Below are 16,028 nucleotides of genomic sequence, written 5' to 3'. Positions count from 1 at the left end.
TGTATTGTTGTTTAAAGTAAGATATTTTTCTGACTTTCTTGTGGTATGAGAATCTTTAAAATGCAGGTATATTACACAGAAAAAAATTAAAAACACTCATAGAAAAGATAAACATTCTCAGAAGATGCCTGTAGAAACAAACATAAAAAAACTGTTATGTATTGAAACGCTTTTCAACCCAATAAATCAGAGAAACAAACTTACAGATAAATTTTATTTAGTGCAATAGTTTAATAAGAAACACAAGCAAAACCTGTCCTGTGATCTGGCCATTTTTAATAATAGTGGGGCCCCTGTTAAGGGCCCTATAAAGTGTTGGACCGGCTCTGGAGATATTTTTTGCTCTGTCTTTAGTTTTATTAGATTACATTAGATTATTGCTGGAATGATATTGACCAGTTGCAAATTGATGTGGGAGCAAAATGGCCGCTGGCGTCATGTGTCCGTCCCCGGAAGGTGGCTTTCTTTGCTTTTGGATGTCTGCAGCTGTAACCTTGAAGGATGCGATTTCATCTGTCACTTGTTCTCCCCTCCCCATCTAGACTGTGTCAGGATAAACTGTAACACCAGTAAGTTCAACATTCTTCTTCTGCAGCCTTTTTCTCCTTCAGTCAATATTTAATTGTGGTCTGTGCTCTAGGTTTGAAGGCAGGAATGTATGAATGCAGAAGAGGGGGTGGCATTGGGAGCTGATAAGAGGATTTCTCAGTTTAAAAGGGGTGGGGGGGTAGGCAGAGATCAAAGTCTTGTAAATCAGGCTTAATATACTTTCTATATTTTAAAGGGGCTTTTTTTCAAATAAAGTAAAGCAGTTAGCATTGAATCTGTTCCTGTATGCCTGCAGCAACTAACTGAACGTCTGCCCTTTGAGCCTGTACTAGGAGTATTGGTTTTACATGTACACATACAGCATAATACAGGGTTTCAGTTGCCCAATGTGAATACATGCTGTAGTACTTAAATCAGCAGGCTTTTACAGATGGTGTTTAACGACATGTTCTTACTTAGAAAGAAAAATTTGTTTCCCCTCACAGTCTTGCAATGTTAGAGAGGAAAAATGAACAGACAGGGGGATTAAGAGTGTTTTCACTGAGACAACACCCTGCAGGAGATTATTTATTATGTTTCCCGCAGAGGATGAATATTCATCATTTATATTGAAGTAACTGGTTAGATATTAGTCACTTACAGGTGCAGTCAGTATTTATATCTACTCACCATCGACATTAATATTCCTGTTGTACCTTTTATGGTTTATTTGTGCAGTTTATATTTGACTTATGTCACATACAAGGTGACTTTAAAAGGATAATGGATACAGAAATTGGAATTTGTTATGGGTTTTCTATTAATCCACAAGGTGATAAAATGATGCATACAAATGAAAATATATGCAATAATCTCCCTCCAATGTTGAAGGTTATTTGGCTTAGCAAGTTGCAAAGAAACCACATTATTTCCAAAATTTGATCATCGTTCTTTTTGGAAGTTATAAATGTATCTAAAACTGCTTTGCTTTACGCTTCTAGGCATATTTTACTAATTTAAAGCAGGTTTTAGATAAGGCTATTCCTAAAGATTAATGCTAGCCTACTTTAGCCATCCTTAAACCAAGTTCCATCAGGTTGACTCAACTATTTATCCTTAGATCAATCAAAATATGTTAAGCAGTCACAGAACAACTCAGCTCATCAAGGCTCAAGCCTGTCAATAAAGGCTGGTTTTCCCTCTCTGCGTCTGTGAGGTGTATTATTTTAGCTTCACTCCCCTCTGTGCTGCTTCCACACAGCCTGATTATTCTGCACTGCTGCACTACTGATGGTGGTCAGAGGGCCCGGTGGCGCCTCGCTTCTGTCAGTGAGCCCCAGGGCAGCTGTGGCTACAATCTAGTTTACCACCATCACTGTGTGAGTGCACGTGCATGAATGGGTGAATGACCGAATGTAGTGTAAAGTGCATTGATCAAGTCTCCTGACTAAAAAAACGCTATATGCACTGCAAAAAAACTGATATATTTGAAATAATTTTTTATCAAATCACATTTTGCCATGGGTCAAGACAATTTACATTCAAAATGAGAACAAAATAATTGCATTGTCTTATTTCAAGTGCATAATATGTAATTATCTTATTTTAAGTAAAAATACTCATTCCATTGGCAAATCCTTTCAAATTAAGGATAACTACACTTAATTTAAAAATGTTTTACTCATTTCTACATTGTTTTTGCAGTATGCAGGCCATTTACCATTTCCTTAGTGTGTAAACTATTGGACCACTACTGTCTCTGTCAATATAATGGATCTGTTTTAATATCACAAAGGACTAAGAGAGGATTTCTACCAAAAAAAAAAAAGTTTCTTCAGCATATTTTACTAAAGTATGTAGCTACTCCAAACAGATTTCCTCATAGAAAAATGTTACACCATACAAAGGCCCAGTTTTGAGCACAATATTCTGTTAAACTCACAAACCTAAGAAAATTTCAACTCTCAACCACGGTGGTGGCAACATCATGGTTGGACACTGTTTTCTGACATATTTAAGTAGAAAACAAACTGGATAGAATTGTGACGTAGGACTACTCATAGTTTTTCACCTCAGATCGATAGATATGTGGTTTTGAATTATGCAAAGGCAAAACTTTAACAATAAGTTAAGCAATACAACAATTTATTGTTTCCTATCTCAATATTACCATGATCTTCCCTATAAAAACTAAGTGGTTGCTCTGCAACTTGCTATGGAAAATGTATCCAAATATAAGGGGAGTCTAATGCATGTATCAGAGTCTGTATGTATAATTTGACTCCATGTTAGTTGAAGATATTCTACAATACATTTACTGGGTTTTACTTTTGTGTGAATAAAGTTAACATTGACATATAATTCAACATTCTTTCTCCAAATTGGAAAAACAAAACACATTCTTGTGGCTTATTCAAATCCCCAAATTAATATGACTCATGTCCATTATGTTTGTCTGAACTTCTGGCTAGAACATTAAATCAGAATAATTGCTTATAGCAAAGATAGAAGCAACCAGCGTACGTTTTTAGTTGGTCCTACTGAATATCACATTGAATCTTCAGACAAAACCAATGACGCGCATAAGTATAGAAAAAGGAAATTAAAATCCTAAATTATGGCGAAGAAAGCACTACTACCATCATTGCTTATAAAGATTTAAAATCTGCTTCCATTTGAATGCGTCACTTCCAATAATCTAAAGGGAAATGCAACAGCTGCTTCTCTAAGCTTTTACTGTAGATGGAGCTGCATTGCCCTCTAGAGGTGTTCAGAGTGTACTGACGTATTCAGACTACAACCCATAATAGGTTCTCTTTGTTCTCCACAGAGTTCTAAGATTCTGGTGCTATTAAGTAGCTGTATTATTGGGGTTTTAGTGTATTTTAAGTCAACATGATGTGATAGAAAATAGAGGGAAATGTTATTAAAGGGGATGCAAGCAAAAGAGAAAGAGTTAGAAATGCTTTTGTTCTTTTTGTGTAACAATAAATATGATGTTCTCTATTATCAAAAATCAAAACAGAAATCTTTGTTGAATAATTGCAGCTTTAACCCAAACCAATGCACTTCAGTATTCAGTGATCTTTGTTTTATATTTCTAAACAAAGGAGAAATGAGTTAGTTTTTTGCCCTTTGCCTTCCCCGTCCTTCCACTAACTGATCCTCATCTTCAGGCAAGGGACCTGAGGTTCTTTATGCCGGACAAAAGCTCAACGACAATGAGTGGCACTCAGTGCGAGTGATCCGCCGCGGTAAAAACTTCAAACTCATCGTGGATGACGATATGGCTGAAGGTATTTTCATTTCCTTATTTAATCCTGATATGCAAACTTCCATCTATGATCCTCTTTGATTCTGCATTCTCCACTTTTTCATGGAAATTTCATCAAGCAGAAAGTTAAAGTCAAGTTTATGGTTTTCATTTCTGTGATGCATTAAAACTGGATAGTTGATTGAAAAGGATTTGATAGAATTACATTTTTCTAAATAAACTGACATATTATGTTAAAATGGTAAAGAGGAATTAGGTATCCATACTATAATAAGACATGAAAATATAATTATATAATAAAGCAGAGCAGTTAATTTATTATCTTTTAAAGCTAATGATAAAACTTTAGGTATAAAACAACTTTAATTTATTGACGCTGCAGATTAAAGCACATATTTCTTCAATTAAAGAGAATATTATTTGAATGCATTCTTTGTATCTGTGAAAATTTTAGCAATTGCTTCATTTTCAAGTCCATTAAAAACTAATTTCTTTCTGTATTACTGAAAAATTAATGTAGCATGTTATTAATGCAGAACATTTGGTCATTTTCATTAGTTCATTGTGTTTGTTATCATTTGAGAAAACCTCGCTTCAATGAAATTATCTTTTAAGAGAAAAAAAGCTAAAAATGCCTGATTATCAGTGTTATAATAGTGGTAATAGATGGAGGGAAGAGTAGCTTTTGGTACCGGACCAAAGAGGAAGTTAGAAAATAACAGTAACATCACATTGTCAAAAAGAAAACAAAGTAGGCACCAAAAAGTGGTACTGAAACTTCTGAATACACTAGTAGCAGACAAATAATGAATCAAGTGTTTTTATGTATAGGGCCACACTTGGTCTTTAATGCATAATGCAGATTTTGGTGTTTATTATCAACATCACTGTAAATGGATAGATAAAAGAAGTTGTTTTCCTTATGTTTTTTTTTTTTTTAATTTAATCAAACTTATTTAAGGCATTGTTTGTCACCTATAGACAGCATTACTTTTAAGTTGTTTCACTATTTACAAGCTTTCTCAGAAACATGTTTCTCAGGACATTACACAAGATATTAGGCCAGAGATTGGTACTGGAAATAAATTGGTGTTAGAAAAGGGTTTGCAACTTCAAATGAAGAATTATAAAATGAAGTATTTGCATGTAAACACTCCAACAAATCTGAAAGCTCGCCTCCACAATCACTGGCACTCAAAGTGAAGATGTTAACAAAGCTCTTGAAACAAAGAGGAGTGGAGACCCTAAGCCATCATTTTGGCTGTAATTCTCCTACAGTGAACATGATGATTTCTTTTTTACTTCTGTTGCCATCTTTCAGACCTCCCATGGCATTCATATGAGATATTTAAAGCTGAAGTTTTAACATTTTTATAGATTTTTTTGACATTTTCACTGACAGTTTATTTCTTGTAAACTGCCAACATGTGATTGTTGAGGTACATCTACCCTATTTGTTGCCTGTTATATTATCCCTTTAAAGATAATTGTTGGGATCCTTAATGATGTTGAAGTTATTATTGTTAAAAAAGTTATTTCTTTTAGTGGATTTTGTCACAATAGGACATTTTGAATTTGGGGGAAGATTGATTATGATAGTTTGAGACAATGATAATTGAAGAAAGACATAACTATATATACAGTATATATCCTTTTTTTTTTTACATACCTATACAACAAGAGCTTACAACTGTTTGCAGGCACTGAATGTTTCTTTGAAGGTTTATTTATGTACCGTTTGTTCCTGTACAACATATATATATATATATATATATATATATATATATATATATATATATACACATATATATAAAAAAAACATCAACCAAAAATAAATATCTGGCACTTAGTTTGAGAAAGAGGTAGGGACCTACTTTTTATCTGTGGCTTGCTTTATTTTTTTTTCTCCGTTTGAAATTTTTAAAACTATGCTTTTCAGTGTTTAGAGTTTTTCGACTTGGTTATAATTAGTATTTAGTCATTTTTCTTCACTTATTTTCCTAACTAGTTTTGCCTTTTTTATACTCAGGTCAGATGGTAGGTGACCACACCCGCCTGGAGTTCAGCAACGTGGAAACAGGCATCTTGACAGAAAAACGCTTTGTTTCTTCAGCACCCTCCCCTTTTATCGGCCACCTACAGGTAATAGGGATAAAGGGCTGTTGCAAAACATTTACAGGACTTTTTTTTTCTCATTTTGCTTGAATTTGAGCAACATTTGAGCTGTTTTATTAAAGATGAATTTTGGCTGATTTCTCTCCAGAGCCTCAAGTTTAATGGAATGCAGTACATTGACATGTGCAAAAATGGTGACATAGATTTCTGTGAGCTCAACGCACGCTTTGGCATGCGCTTCATCGTCGCTGACCCCGTCACCTTTAAGACCAAAGGGAGCTACCTGGGCCTGGCCACCCTGCAGGCTTACACCACCATGCACCTGTTCTTCCAGTTCAAAACCACCTCACCTGATGGCTTCATTCTCTTTAACAGCGGAGACGGGAATGACTTCATAGCTGTGGAACTGGTCAAAGGGTGAGTGAGATGGAGGAGCTGATGGATTGTTGATGTTTTGTTGATGGTCCTGTATGGTCAGGGTGATGTTAGCTTTCAGTAAAATTGTTTTTATATATAAGTTGAGAAGGAAACCTTTGGTGTCTAAATCTTCTTCCACATCTGCTGCATCCCTCACATGACTGTGGCCAACATTAAATGACTTTTGGCCTTGTACAGCTTCAGTGACAGGTTTTAGAAGGCTTGTTCATATATTTTATCACCTGAGCTGTAAAGCTTTGCGGCTTCACCTTAGTTAACTACCTCTCTAACAAATGCACCATTTGCCTGGGTTATCAGTTTAGACATACCTTGTTCGAATCCAGTGTTTTATATCCTCATCCTTCTCTGAACTTCTCCATAATTTTCCTACTGACCTGTCTACAGTGATCTACAGTGCTCTTCATTATAACGTTTTGTTCCCTAATGTTCTCTTTTGATTTACTGAGGCCTTTAAAGATGGACTTTTTGCAAAAACAGGTTGCAAAGGATTTTATTGAAGGTTATGAAATGATGTGTCTGATTTTCATTTGTGAAAAACTTTCTAAACTATATTTTTCTGCCACTCTACACTCTTGTTGGGCTATGAAAAGGGTTGTCCATTACACTGAAAATCTCTGTTTATAACTCAACACATTTTAAATGCATTGAAATCTCTGTTTATAACTCAACAAAAGACACTTGCAAGACACTTTAGATCCAAGGGAGTTCTTTTTAATTAATATATATTTTACCTCCAGAAAGACAGACTTACCTTTAATCTTTCAAAATGGCCTTGATCAGTAGTTCTGCAGGCTTTCTGAAGTCCTCTCAAAGATTGGCTGCTTTTCCACTCATTTTCAGCCCATCTGCTGCTGTTTATTTCCTGCCAGGTTCATTCACTACGTCTTCGACTTGGGCAACGGGCCCAGCCTGTTGAAGGGAAACAGTGACAACCCGCTGAATGACAACCAGTGGCACAATGTGGTCATCACGCGAGACGCTTCCAACACACACACTCTTAAAGTCGACTCCAAGTCGGTCACCCAAAATGTCAACGGGGCCAAAAACCTCGACCTTAAAGGTACCACACAGGAAAAACATCATCATAAATCAACAGTCCTGTCTCTCATTCTTTCATCACTCCCAGAATATGAAAATGGAATAATTTCCTCTAATTTTGTGTCCCATCAGGTGACCTGTTTGTTGGAGGTTTGGGACCCAACATGTACCAGAATCTCCCTAAGCTTGTGGTGTCCCGGGAGGGCTTCCAGGGCTGCTTGGCATCAGTAGATCTCAACGGGCGCCTGCCAGACCTCATCAATGATGCGCTTTTCCGCAGTGGACACATAGAGCGTGGCTGTGAAGGTACAAATCCCTTACTGAAGTATAAAAGTCATAACCTGGTCACACACTAGCTAAGCCCTTAAGTTTTCTGATTTAGGGATGATGTCATTAACTTCATTATATTTAAATAATCAAAACATGCTCTCTACCAACTTAACCTAAAGGTTGAACAGTACAATACTCTTTCCATGAGTTGATTTAAAAAATATAAAAAAATCAAGAATTGTTTATTAAGGTTTCTGTTATATGGGCCAAGAGGGTTTACTGCCCTATAACTTCTGAAAACCCACAAAAATACAAATATTCCTTAGTTTTCACAGTGGAAAAACAGGAATTTTATGTACAATTTATTGAATGATTTATTGAACCTGAACTTGACTGGAACTTGAAATATATCCAACAGGAAGTTAAAGTTAAACTGCATTGTAAGTATTTTACCAATCAGAAGAGAATACACACTTATTGATGTTAATGAATGTGATTTTATGTTTTTTTTTTTTCTTTGTATTTCTCCGATTTTCTTGCCACCATCAACTATATTTTGGGATACAGTAATTCTTGCAGAATATTTGTAAACTATTACAAAAATATTCATTTTTATTTAACTCTATAAGGGATATTTAACCAAAAGTCAGATTGCATATATGCCGAATGTTGAACCTTTATAGTTTAGAAGAAAATGTTCACACAGGTGAACTTTGTTCTTGTTTTAAAAGTAAGTTTATGTTGTGTGATCCATAGTTTGATTAGGAAAGATCAAAAGCACTAAATTAATATGGCTTTTTATTTTATAATTTTTGCTTGAATTGTATATCAGTGTATTTGGTTGGTGTAGTAACTTCTATAACCTCCAGAGGGCAGTAAAAGATTTAGTTGTGAGCCTAAACAAATACAATACACCAGAAAACCTCCACATACATTCAAAGATGCACACAGATTTTTCATCAAATGTTAAAGTTCCTCTCCTATTTTGCAAGGTTCCCATGTTTTCTGACTGGCAAACGTAAACAAGTTTTCTGACCACTAACAATGCTGCTGCCTGACTAATCCTTTGCTCTTGTTTCCTGCTCTGTTCTGTTCTGTTTTGTTGTTTTCCTTTCTGCACCAACAAAGTTGGTTTCACCAAAGCCGACCTGCAAGGTAGAGGGTTCAACTCCGCCTCTCGAAGGCCAGCTCGCCTGAAAGGTTGCTGTGTGCAATGCATCGTGGGTGTCACCATGGCAATAATGTCTTTCAGGTGCTGCAGTGGGGACTTGCTCTCTTATGGGAAACAATACGAACAAACTGTGGAAAGAAAAAAAAGCTTGCTAGGCAGGCAGGAAAATAATTGCTTCCTATTTTAAATTTGTTGAGTGCCATTTAGAATAGAACACTGTTGTATAGTATTCATACCCCTGGATCTTTTTCACTTTTTGTGATATTGCAGCAATATTTACTACACTTTTTAAAGATTTTATGAGACTAAAAAAAGTAGTACATGGCAGGAAGAAAGAAATAAAAAAAGAAAGAAAGAAACCTAATTAGTCAATTGAAAAACAAACTGCAAATGCTGCAAGAAAGCCACGTGTTGACCACTTAAGGTTTGCTTCTATCTTTAAAGGTAGACACAGAAAACCTGCAAGATAGTGCTCTCGTTTTGTTACTATTTGGATAGTTTTGAAGCATCAATTAAATGTTGCAGCATCTATTATGTATATACGTTTTTAAGCTGGGAACATGGATTGATGTAAATCCAGGGGCAACTTTAGAATAAAACTTGTTACAGACTGATAGAGACTTTATAATAAGGCAGAGATTCATTGTGTTGCAGGATACATCTTTTATGCAAATTAAAGCGAGCCGTACATATAATCAATGCAGATTCATATGGTAGAATCTCCTACTTAAATTCCAGGCCTTAATCCATTTGAGAATCTTTGTTATCTTAAATGTAATGCTTTAATTTGATCGAGTTTGAAGATAAATTGTCACGGTTCAGAACAGTAGGACCTAGTATTCAGGCAAGACAGTCGGATTACTCAAAAGGCGTTTATTAAAAACAAACCGATCGGTGGTAGCAGCGGCAAGGGCATCTGAGGCAGGAAACTCTGGAGAGAGGAAAACACAGGTTAATGACCATATAAATCTAACGGAGGAAGATTATGAATGCGAGTCACTAACCTGGTTTACAAGTCCATAGCAAGATAACAAGGCCAACAAGATGCGGTTGACCCCTCAGAGGTCCAGAAGTCCGATTTGTGTTTTTCAGTTTTGTTTGAGGTTTGAAATTGTTTATATGACAAATTTATGAGAAAGCTTAAGGGGTGTGAATACCTTAGATAGGGTAAAACTAGATATTAATTTGGCAGATAATTTCTGGTTTATACCTACATGGTCAGACAAAGGGTACAGTCCTATTTAGAAAGTACAGCAATATCCGCATCAATTCTGTAAGCAAGGACTGGAAGCAAATCAGGTCATCATGGTAATGTGGGTTCATTATAGCCTGAAACTGCTGTAAAAAACAGCTGCAAGAATTTTAAAGCAGCTGAAGGCAAGCTGTGACACTCTAGGGCATCACAGTCAGCATAAAGATGCTGTGGCTGGACATCTAATCTGTCACTGTGCTGTTTCAGCATCAAGCCTTAGATATAAAACTGTATCATATCTGCTGCCAGGGGTCTTTTTTTGTTTCGTTTTTTTCCAAGACAGCGAGTCTCCTGCTCCAACACTGGAATGCACACATTCCATTTGCCTTGATATAAACACAACATATACGTGCACAGCACTCAGGGTGCCTGGTTGACTACCATTGCAGTACATTACACAGTAAATGCACTTTCAGCTGGCGAACTTGCTCTGTTTCTTTTTCACTTAAAATGTCCCTTTCTTCTCTTCACGTCGTCTTGCACAAAACAACTGCTCTTAAACAAAGTTTACTTTCATTTTTTTTTGTTTTTTACTTTTAGCTTGTTTTTTTCTTTTAATTGGGTTTGTTTCCTACTGTATCTGATTATTAGAGGTATTACTGTCGAGATTCTTCTCTGTTGTCTGCACTGACTATTAATGCCAGATTGTTGATCTCATTATCTATGCAGTGCACTTGTTCTTATCTGCATTCCCTCTCCCTAGAAGTATTCAAAAGTGAGAGCTATGTGTGGTGTGAGGAATAGCAAACACACATCCGGTTTGACTTTGAATACCCTCCTTGATTCTCGTCTGGCTCTGGTGCATACATAGAGATATGTGCCATGTGTTCTTGAGTGCTTTATATTTCTATTTTTTTTTTTCTCCTCATGACTTCTGTCTGTCTGGTGGATCTATTGTTCATCTTGTATTCTCACACAGATGTTTAGAAATGCAACCGGTGCCATGTGCCTTTATGACATTTTTATATGGCTATTGTTAACCGCAGAGGTTCTTTTTTTTAACTGTTAGCGTCTCGTCTTGCTTGTTCTCAGAGGGAATGCAGCGTTTCGAAGTTTTACTCCAATAAAACTTTCCTGAATCGTGTCGGAATGTATAAAAAGTTGCATGCAAGCCTAATGGCTCAATAGCTGATAAAAAAGAATGAAACTAAAGGATATGGACTGTGTCATCACATCTGCCAACCCAGGATCTGGCTCTCTTTAGCGAAAACAGCTCTTCATCATTGATTATTTTGCCTGCTTTCAGTCAGTTTTAACAAACTGCATCACAGTAAAAGCATCGGCTCCTTCAGCTTAAAGAACATGCTGTGGAGACGTTAAAAACCTGGGGCCTTTATATTGATTTTGCACCTATAGACTCCAGCATGAGGCGGGATTCCTGAGACCGTCCTAAAAGGCCCTGTACTCAGGTTGGGCTTCTTGTGGTGGCACTGTCTGATCCTCCTGCTGTCTCCTAGGACCATGTAGTGTAAACCTGTCTTTCGAGAGTGCACATCCTCTGCATGGGTCCTTCTTTCTTTACGGTCAGCTGCCTTAAACATTGCCTGACTTTATACCTGTGGTATCTCTTTTTTTGCTTTTCTCATCTCTCCAGGCCCAAGCACCACCTGCCAGGATGACTCGTGCGCTAACATGGGAGTTTGCATACAGCAGTGGGAGAATTTCACCTGCGACTGCTCCATGACATCATACACAGGCACCCACTGCAACGACCGTGAGTACTGCTGGACTTTTCAAAGGCTTGCTTCTCAGCATTCTGCTGCAACTATTTAAAGCAACAGTTTTTTTTAACACTTCAGCAGAAAATGTTGGTATACTTTTATTCAGCAAACTTTCCGAGTAGATCAAATTAGGGATATTTTTGAGTTTACTGTACTATAAAATTCTTTCCATATGCAAATAGAATGCATTACTTTCAAACATACAAATCTAGGTAAGCATACCTATTACAGAAACACTTCTGAACAGGAAGTACGGTTGTCCTCTACCCGAAATGCAGGGTACACTGAAGCTTCATGTCTGTTGTTCCTTTGGTAAAATGGAAGCAAAGACTTGCCAGATCCTGAGTTAGCTTTGTGAGATCTTCTAAAATCTTTTAGAGTAACTTTCAGAGTTTTTTTTTTGTTGTTGTTGTTGTTTTTTTTTTGCATTCTGAATTATTTTTGATAATAAAAATGCCTTAGTTATTCAATAAATTGCAAAAACTACACAACTTTCAGTGTATCTTATCTTAAAATCTGGCAGATCTAACAAATATACATTTGTGAATAAAAAAAGGGTTAAAAGAAGGGGTTTTTTTTCACCAAAAGAAAAGAAGTGTGTTGTAATTCAATTTCTTTAAGTGTCAGGCCTTTAGGCTTCATGCTTGGCGGTGTATACTGTATCTCTGGCTGATGATGTGCAAACTACCATCTACTAAATGTCCATCACAGGAGAAGTAAAAAGTGTAGTCGTGTGTGTGTGAGCTGGGATGTCTTATCCCCATGACGACAGGGGACTCCCCTTCGGTAATCATGCTTGGCGGTCTTTCATTTAGCATTTAATGGAGGGGGCACAGTGCTGCTGGGCCCGACTAATGAGGTGGTAGAGGCTGTTAGCAGAGCTGCTATCTGCGAGCGCCAGCATCCGCTAATCATCCAACCTTTCTGATGTCAGAGCTGGCTGCTGGGTTTGACTTTATATCTTTTTTTTTTATCTCAGTTTATTGTCTCTGTTCCCTCCCTCTCCAATGCTAGTACTTTTTTTTTCTTCTTTTTTTTTTTTAGATTTCAACATTCGGAAAGTAACTGACTCTAACTCTCACATGGTGTTTAGATTAGAGATGTTGGGGTTTTAATTAGTGACGAGGAGCCTTTATTAATCCACATCATGGTGAATTAATAAAGACTTCATCAGCAGTGAATAGAGTGGTGTTATTAATTTTAGATCTGCTAAGATATCCAGACTTATCTCTGCTTGGAATACAGTACAGGTGTTGTAACACTGATAAAGAAAAAAAAAAAACAGTTATTTCCTATTTTTTATGACATTCTAGCTATAGGTCTCAAATGATCCTTCTCTTTACAGGGAGTTAGATGTTGGACTATCAAATCATATATCGGTATATTGAATAGATTCTTAGATATTGACATAGAGACAAGTAAACTTTACTAGAGGAAAAGTCAAGACTATAGGAGTGGTTCGCATTTAAATTAAGTCCTACATTTACCTGAGCTGATTAATCCTGGATTGTACAGTACCAGCCTCCTAATGCAGCAATGGTCTCTGCTTGCAAGGTTTTATTTCACCACCAGGTGGCAGTAAAGACACAAGCAAGCCCACACACTGTGCCTACACACTGAGCAAAAATGAGATGCAATTCCCCAAGCATGAAATCAGCTTCGCATTTCTTTTCCTGTACTGTCGTTGTCTCGTGTTGCTCTCTCTATTTTATGTATACCCCCCCACCCCACCAGCTCTATAAATGCATTACCTTTTCAACAATTGTACTTGATGATTATTAAAAAAAAGGAGCAATTTCTTGCATGATGCAAACTCCAATGTCTGTCTTATTGCCAACAGTTTTACTGCCCCGGTGAAGTAGCTAGATTTGAAAAAAAAAAAGGTGTGTGCTCAGTGCAGCTGGGTGACTTATTTAATGCTGCAAGCGCAGGGCTGAGGGAGAGTTTCTAATTAACAATGTGGAAATGGAGCTCCTGCCTCTGTATCTCTCGGCCTTTCTCTCTCTGATAGCTGGCAGCAAATATTAGTAATTGTCTCCCTCTCTAACTCAGTCATTGTCCAAATGAAGGAACTTGAATAAGGAAAAGTGAACTCATCTGCAAGAGACGCTGCTCGAAGTTTCATTTCTGCCCATTGTTAGCACTGAGCCTTTGTAGCTAACAGGTCTGTGGGAGTAGGGGATGTAAAAAGCACCTCAGCAGGTTCCAGGTCGTCTATTCAGCCTTGATTTGTTCTTGTGGACCTCTGCAGCCCGCACGTTGGACTGCACTCTTCAAGACACAAAGAATATTAGAAGGGATCTCTGCAGCAAACATGGCCATTTTGGGCGCCGCTCACAGCGTCTTGAGCACGCTGCGACTCTGTGCTGCAATAAAATTGGGAGGGGGGCGTAAACAGCATTTCTATCCCATTTGATTCTGGCTCAGTGTCATCCTCATTTTCCCCTCTTTTTCCGTCCTTATCTTTATGATTACTTCTCCCACTCCCCTGACAGGTTTCGTTAATGCCACCGAGATTTATTTTAACTGCAAGGACATCAAAGCTTTGGGCCACTTGGACACTCCAAATCTAGAACAATTACCCGGCTTGCGTAATAGAATTATCTCTGTAAAGGTCACTGAGTCATGTGCGTGGTAAACAGAACGACAAAGCGGGGAGGGGAAAGGGAGGTGGGCCGGCGGCAGACAGAACCCTGCTCTCTGGTTTGATGCTGACATTGGTAATTGCACAGATAGATTTTTGGAACTGAATGAATTTCTCTGTCAGCACGATTCCAGCAGCAACCCTCTGCTCCTGCTTAACCCAACAGCCGTGATTTATTTTTCAAGGCGTGCTCAGAGGGCTGTAACCATATCTGACTAACTGCTTACATAAATGACAACACAGCAGCAGCATTGCTCCTTTCACTGTTAGGGAAGATATTCACAGTGTCCGCCTCATACTCATTTTGTGTCATGCAGCAAAAAAACATGGGAAAACAAAGGAGAAAGAGAAGTGGTCAGGCCATGTTTTGTTTGGGGCAGACAATGCCAGATAATTCCATCAACATTCCCAATGTGGCTGCTTCACAGCTTTAAACCAGAAGGATAAAACCAGGCAGCAGCACAACTCCAATAATCAGTCTGGCATGACGTCAGGGTGGGGTGAAGGTTTTTAAGGATAAACAAACCATAAATGCACACCCATCCAAACATGTACACACTCCCTGTGTGAATATGGAGAGGAGACCTTATTAATATTGGAGGAATTTTCATTGAAGCAGTGAATAATTTAGCCGGCTGTCTCCATAACAGGGATTGAGAAGCTGCATAGAGCTGGCTGGAACTGGCTCAGCAGGTTTTGAGCTGAGGTTAGTTTGGCCGCAGAGAACCCGGCCATCTATTACCCTGGCTGTGTTTCACCTGGACACAGATGTGTTACTTTTTCAGCTCTGTAAAAAAAAACAAAAAAAACATTTTGCTGTTTTTTTTAAGCAGTAGGGGCAATTACCAAGTTCTATGAGGTCGTAAAATAAGTTTAGTGGGGCTTGCTGCTGAATCTGATCACATTTTGTCAAGAGAGCACTAATAAATTGAAAATGTTGATAAAAATATTAAAGTAAGATCAAAAATGGACCACAAGTGTTCTGTCCTGGATGTTTATCCTTAAGGAACAACTTATACTGATAGAATAGTTCCTACGATATAATCTGTAGTCTGAGTCTGGCATATATTTTTATTACAAAATTTATAAAGTGATAAAAGCATTAAAAAAAGTTTTGTATTTTAAAGAGTATACATTTTATAATTAGGTTTTAATTCTTCTTTCTTTGCAAAGTTCAAATACTCTATTATACTATTATTTATACATACTTTTATCAATGTTGCATTTCTTAAAACATCCAGAGTGGTAGTGCAAGGTTAGGCACTGAGGGTTTAGATTCTGTTTATGAATTAAGCAGACCCTTTTATCCAAAGTGACACAGTTAGTGTAAAAGGATCTTGCCTTAGGACCCACACTGGCAGCTCATCCCCCCCCAGAGGGGAATCGAACCAGGGCCTCCTGTGTGCAAGTCAGGTGACTAACCACTTTAGCCTGCCAGCTCACTCAAGATTAGATTTAGTCTAGATTCTTCCGATAAAACTATGCAAAGCCACTGGTTCATCATTCTCACAAAATGTACAGATGTCAGCCACAAGATCTGCTAGCATGTTTAGCTGGATAACAGGGCGATTGGAGCT

General features: G+C 37.5%; 1 protein-coding gene across 10 annotated transcripts in view; it reads left to right on the top strand.

Annotated features, from left to right (window-relative positions):
* nrxn3 (neurexin 3) overlaps positions 1–16,028 on the top strand; it is a 380,526-nt gene that overhangs the window by 148,567 nt on the left and 215,931 nt on the right. For 6 of the 10 annotated variants that reach the window (XR_001481464.1, XM_015383266.1, XM_015383268.1 and 3 more), the window contains 8 exons: positions 543–569; positions 3,705–3,824; positions 5,832–5,944; positions 6,066–6,334; positions 7,225–7,415; positions 7,526–7,699; positions 8,792–8,818; positions 11,681–11,800. Coding sequence is in view for 8 of the 10 variants with exons in the window: in XM_015383266.1 (XP_015238752.1) it covers positions 543–569; positions 3,705–3,824; positions 5,832–5,944; positions 6,066–6,334; positions 7,225–7,415; positions 7,526–7,699; positions 8,792–8,818; positions 11,681–11,800 (1,041 nt within the window). In the remaining 2 variants the exon portion in view is untranslated. The remainder of the gene's footprint in view (positions 1–542; positions 570–3,704; positions 3,825–5,831; positions 5,945–6,065; positions 6,335–7,224; positions 7,416–7,525; positions 7,700–8,791; positions 8,819–11,680; positions 11,801–16,028) is intronic. The other 4 variants (XR_001481465.1, XM_015383267.1, XM_015383265.1 and 1 more) reach the window with 1 other exon arrangement.

Source organism: Cyprinodon variegatus, unplaced genomic scaffold, assembly GCF_000732505.1.
Source record: "Cyprinodon variegatus isolate N-32 unplaced genomic scaffold, C_variegatus-1.0 Scaffold279, whole genome shotgun sequence".
Taxonomy (NCBI): domain Eukaryota; kingdom Metazoa; phylum Chordata; class Actinopteri; order Cyprinodontiformes; family Cyprinodontidae; genus Cyprinodon; species Cyprinodon variegatus.
This window is presented reverse-complemented; position numbering and strand designations above follow the sequence as displayed.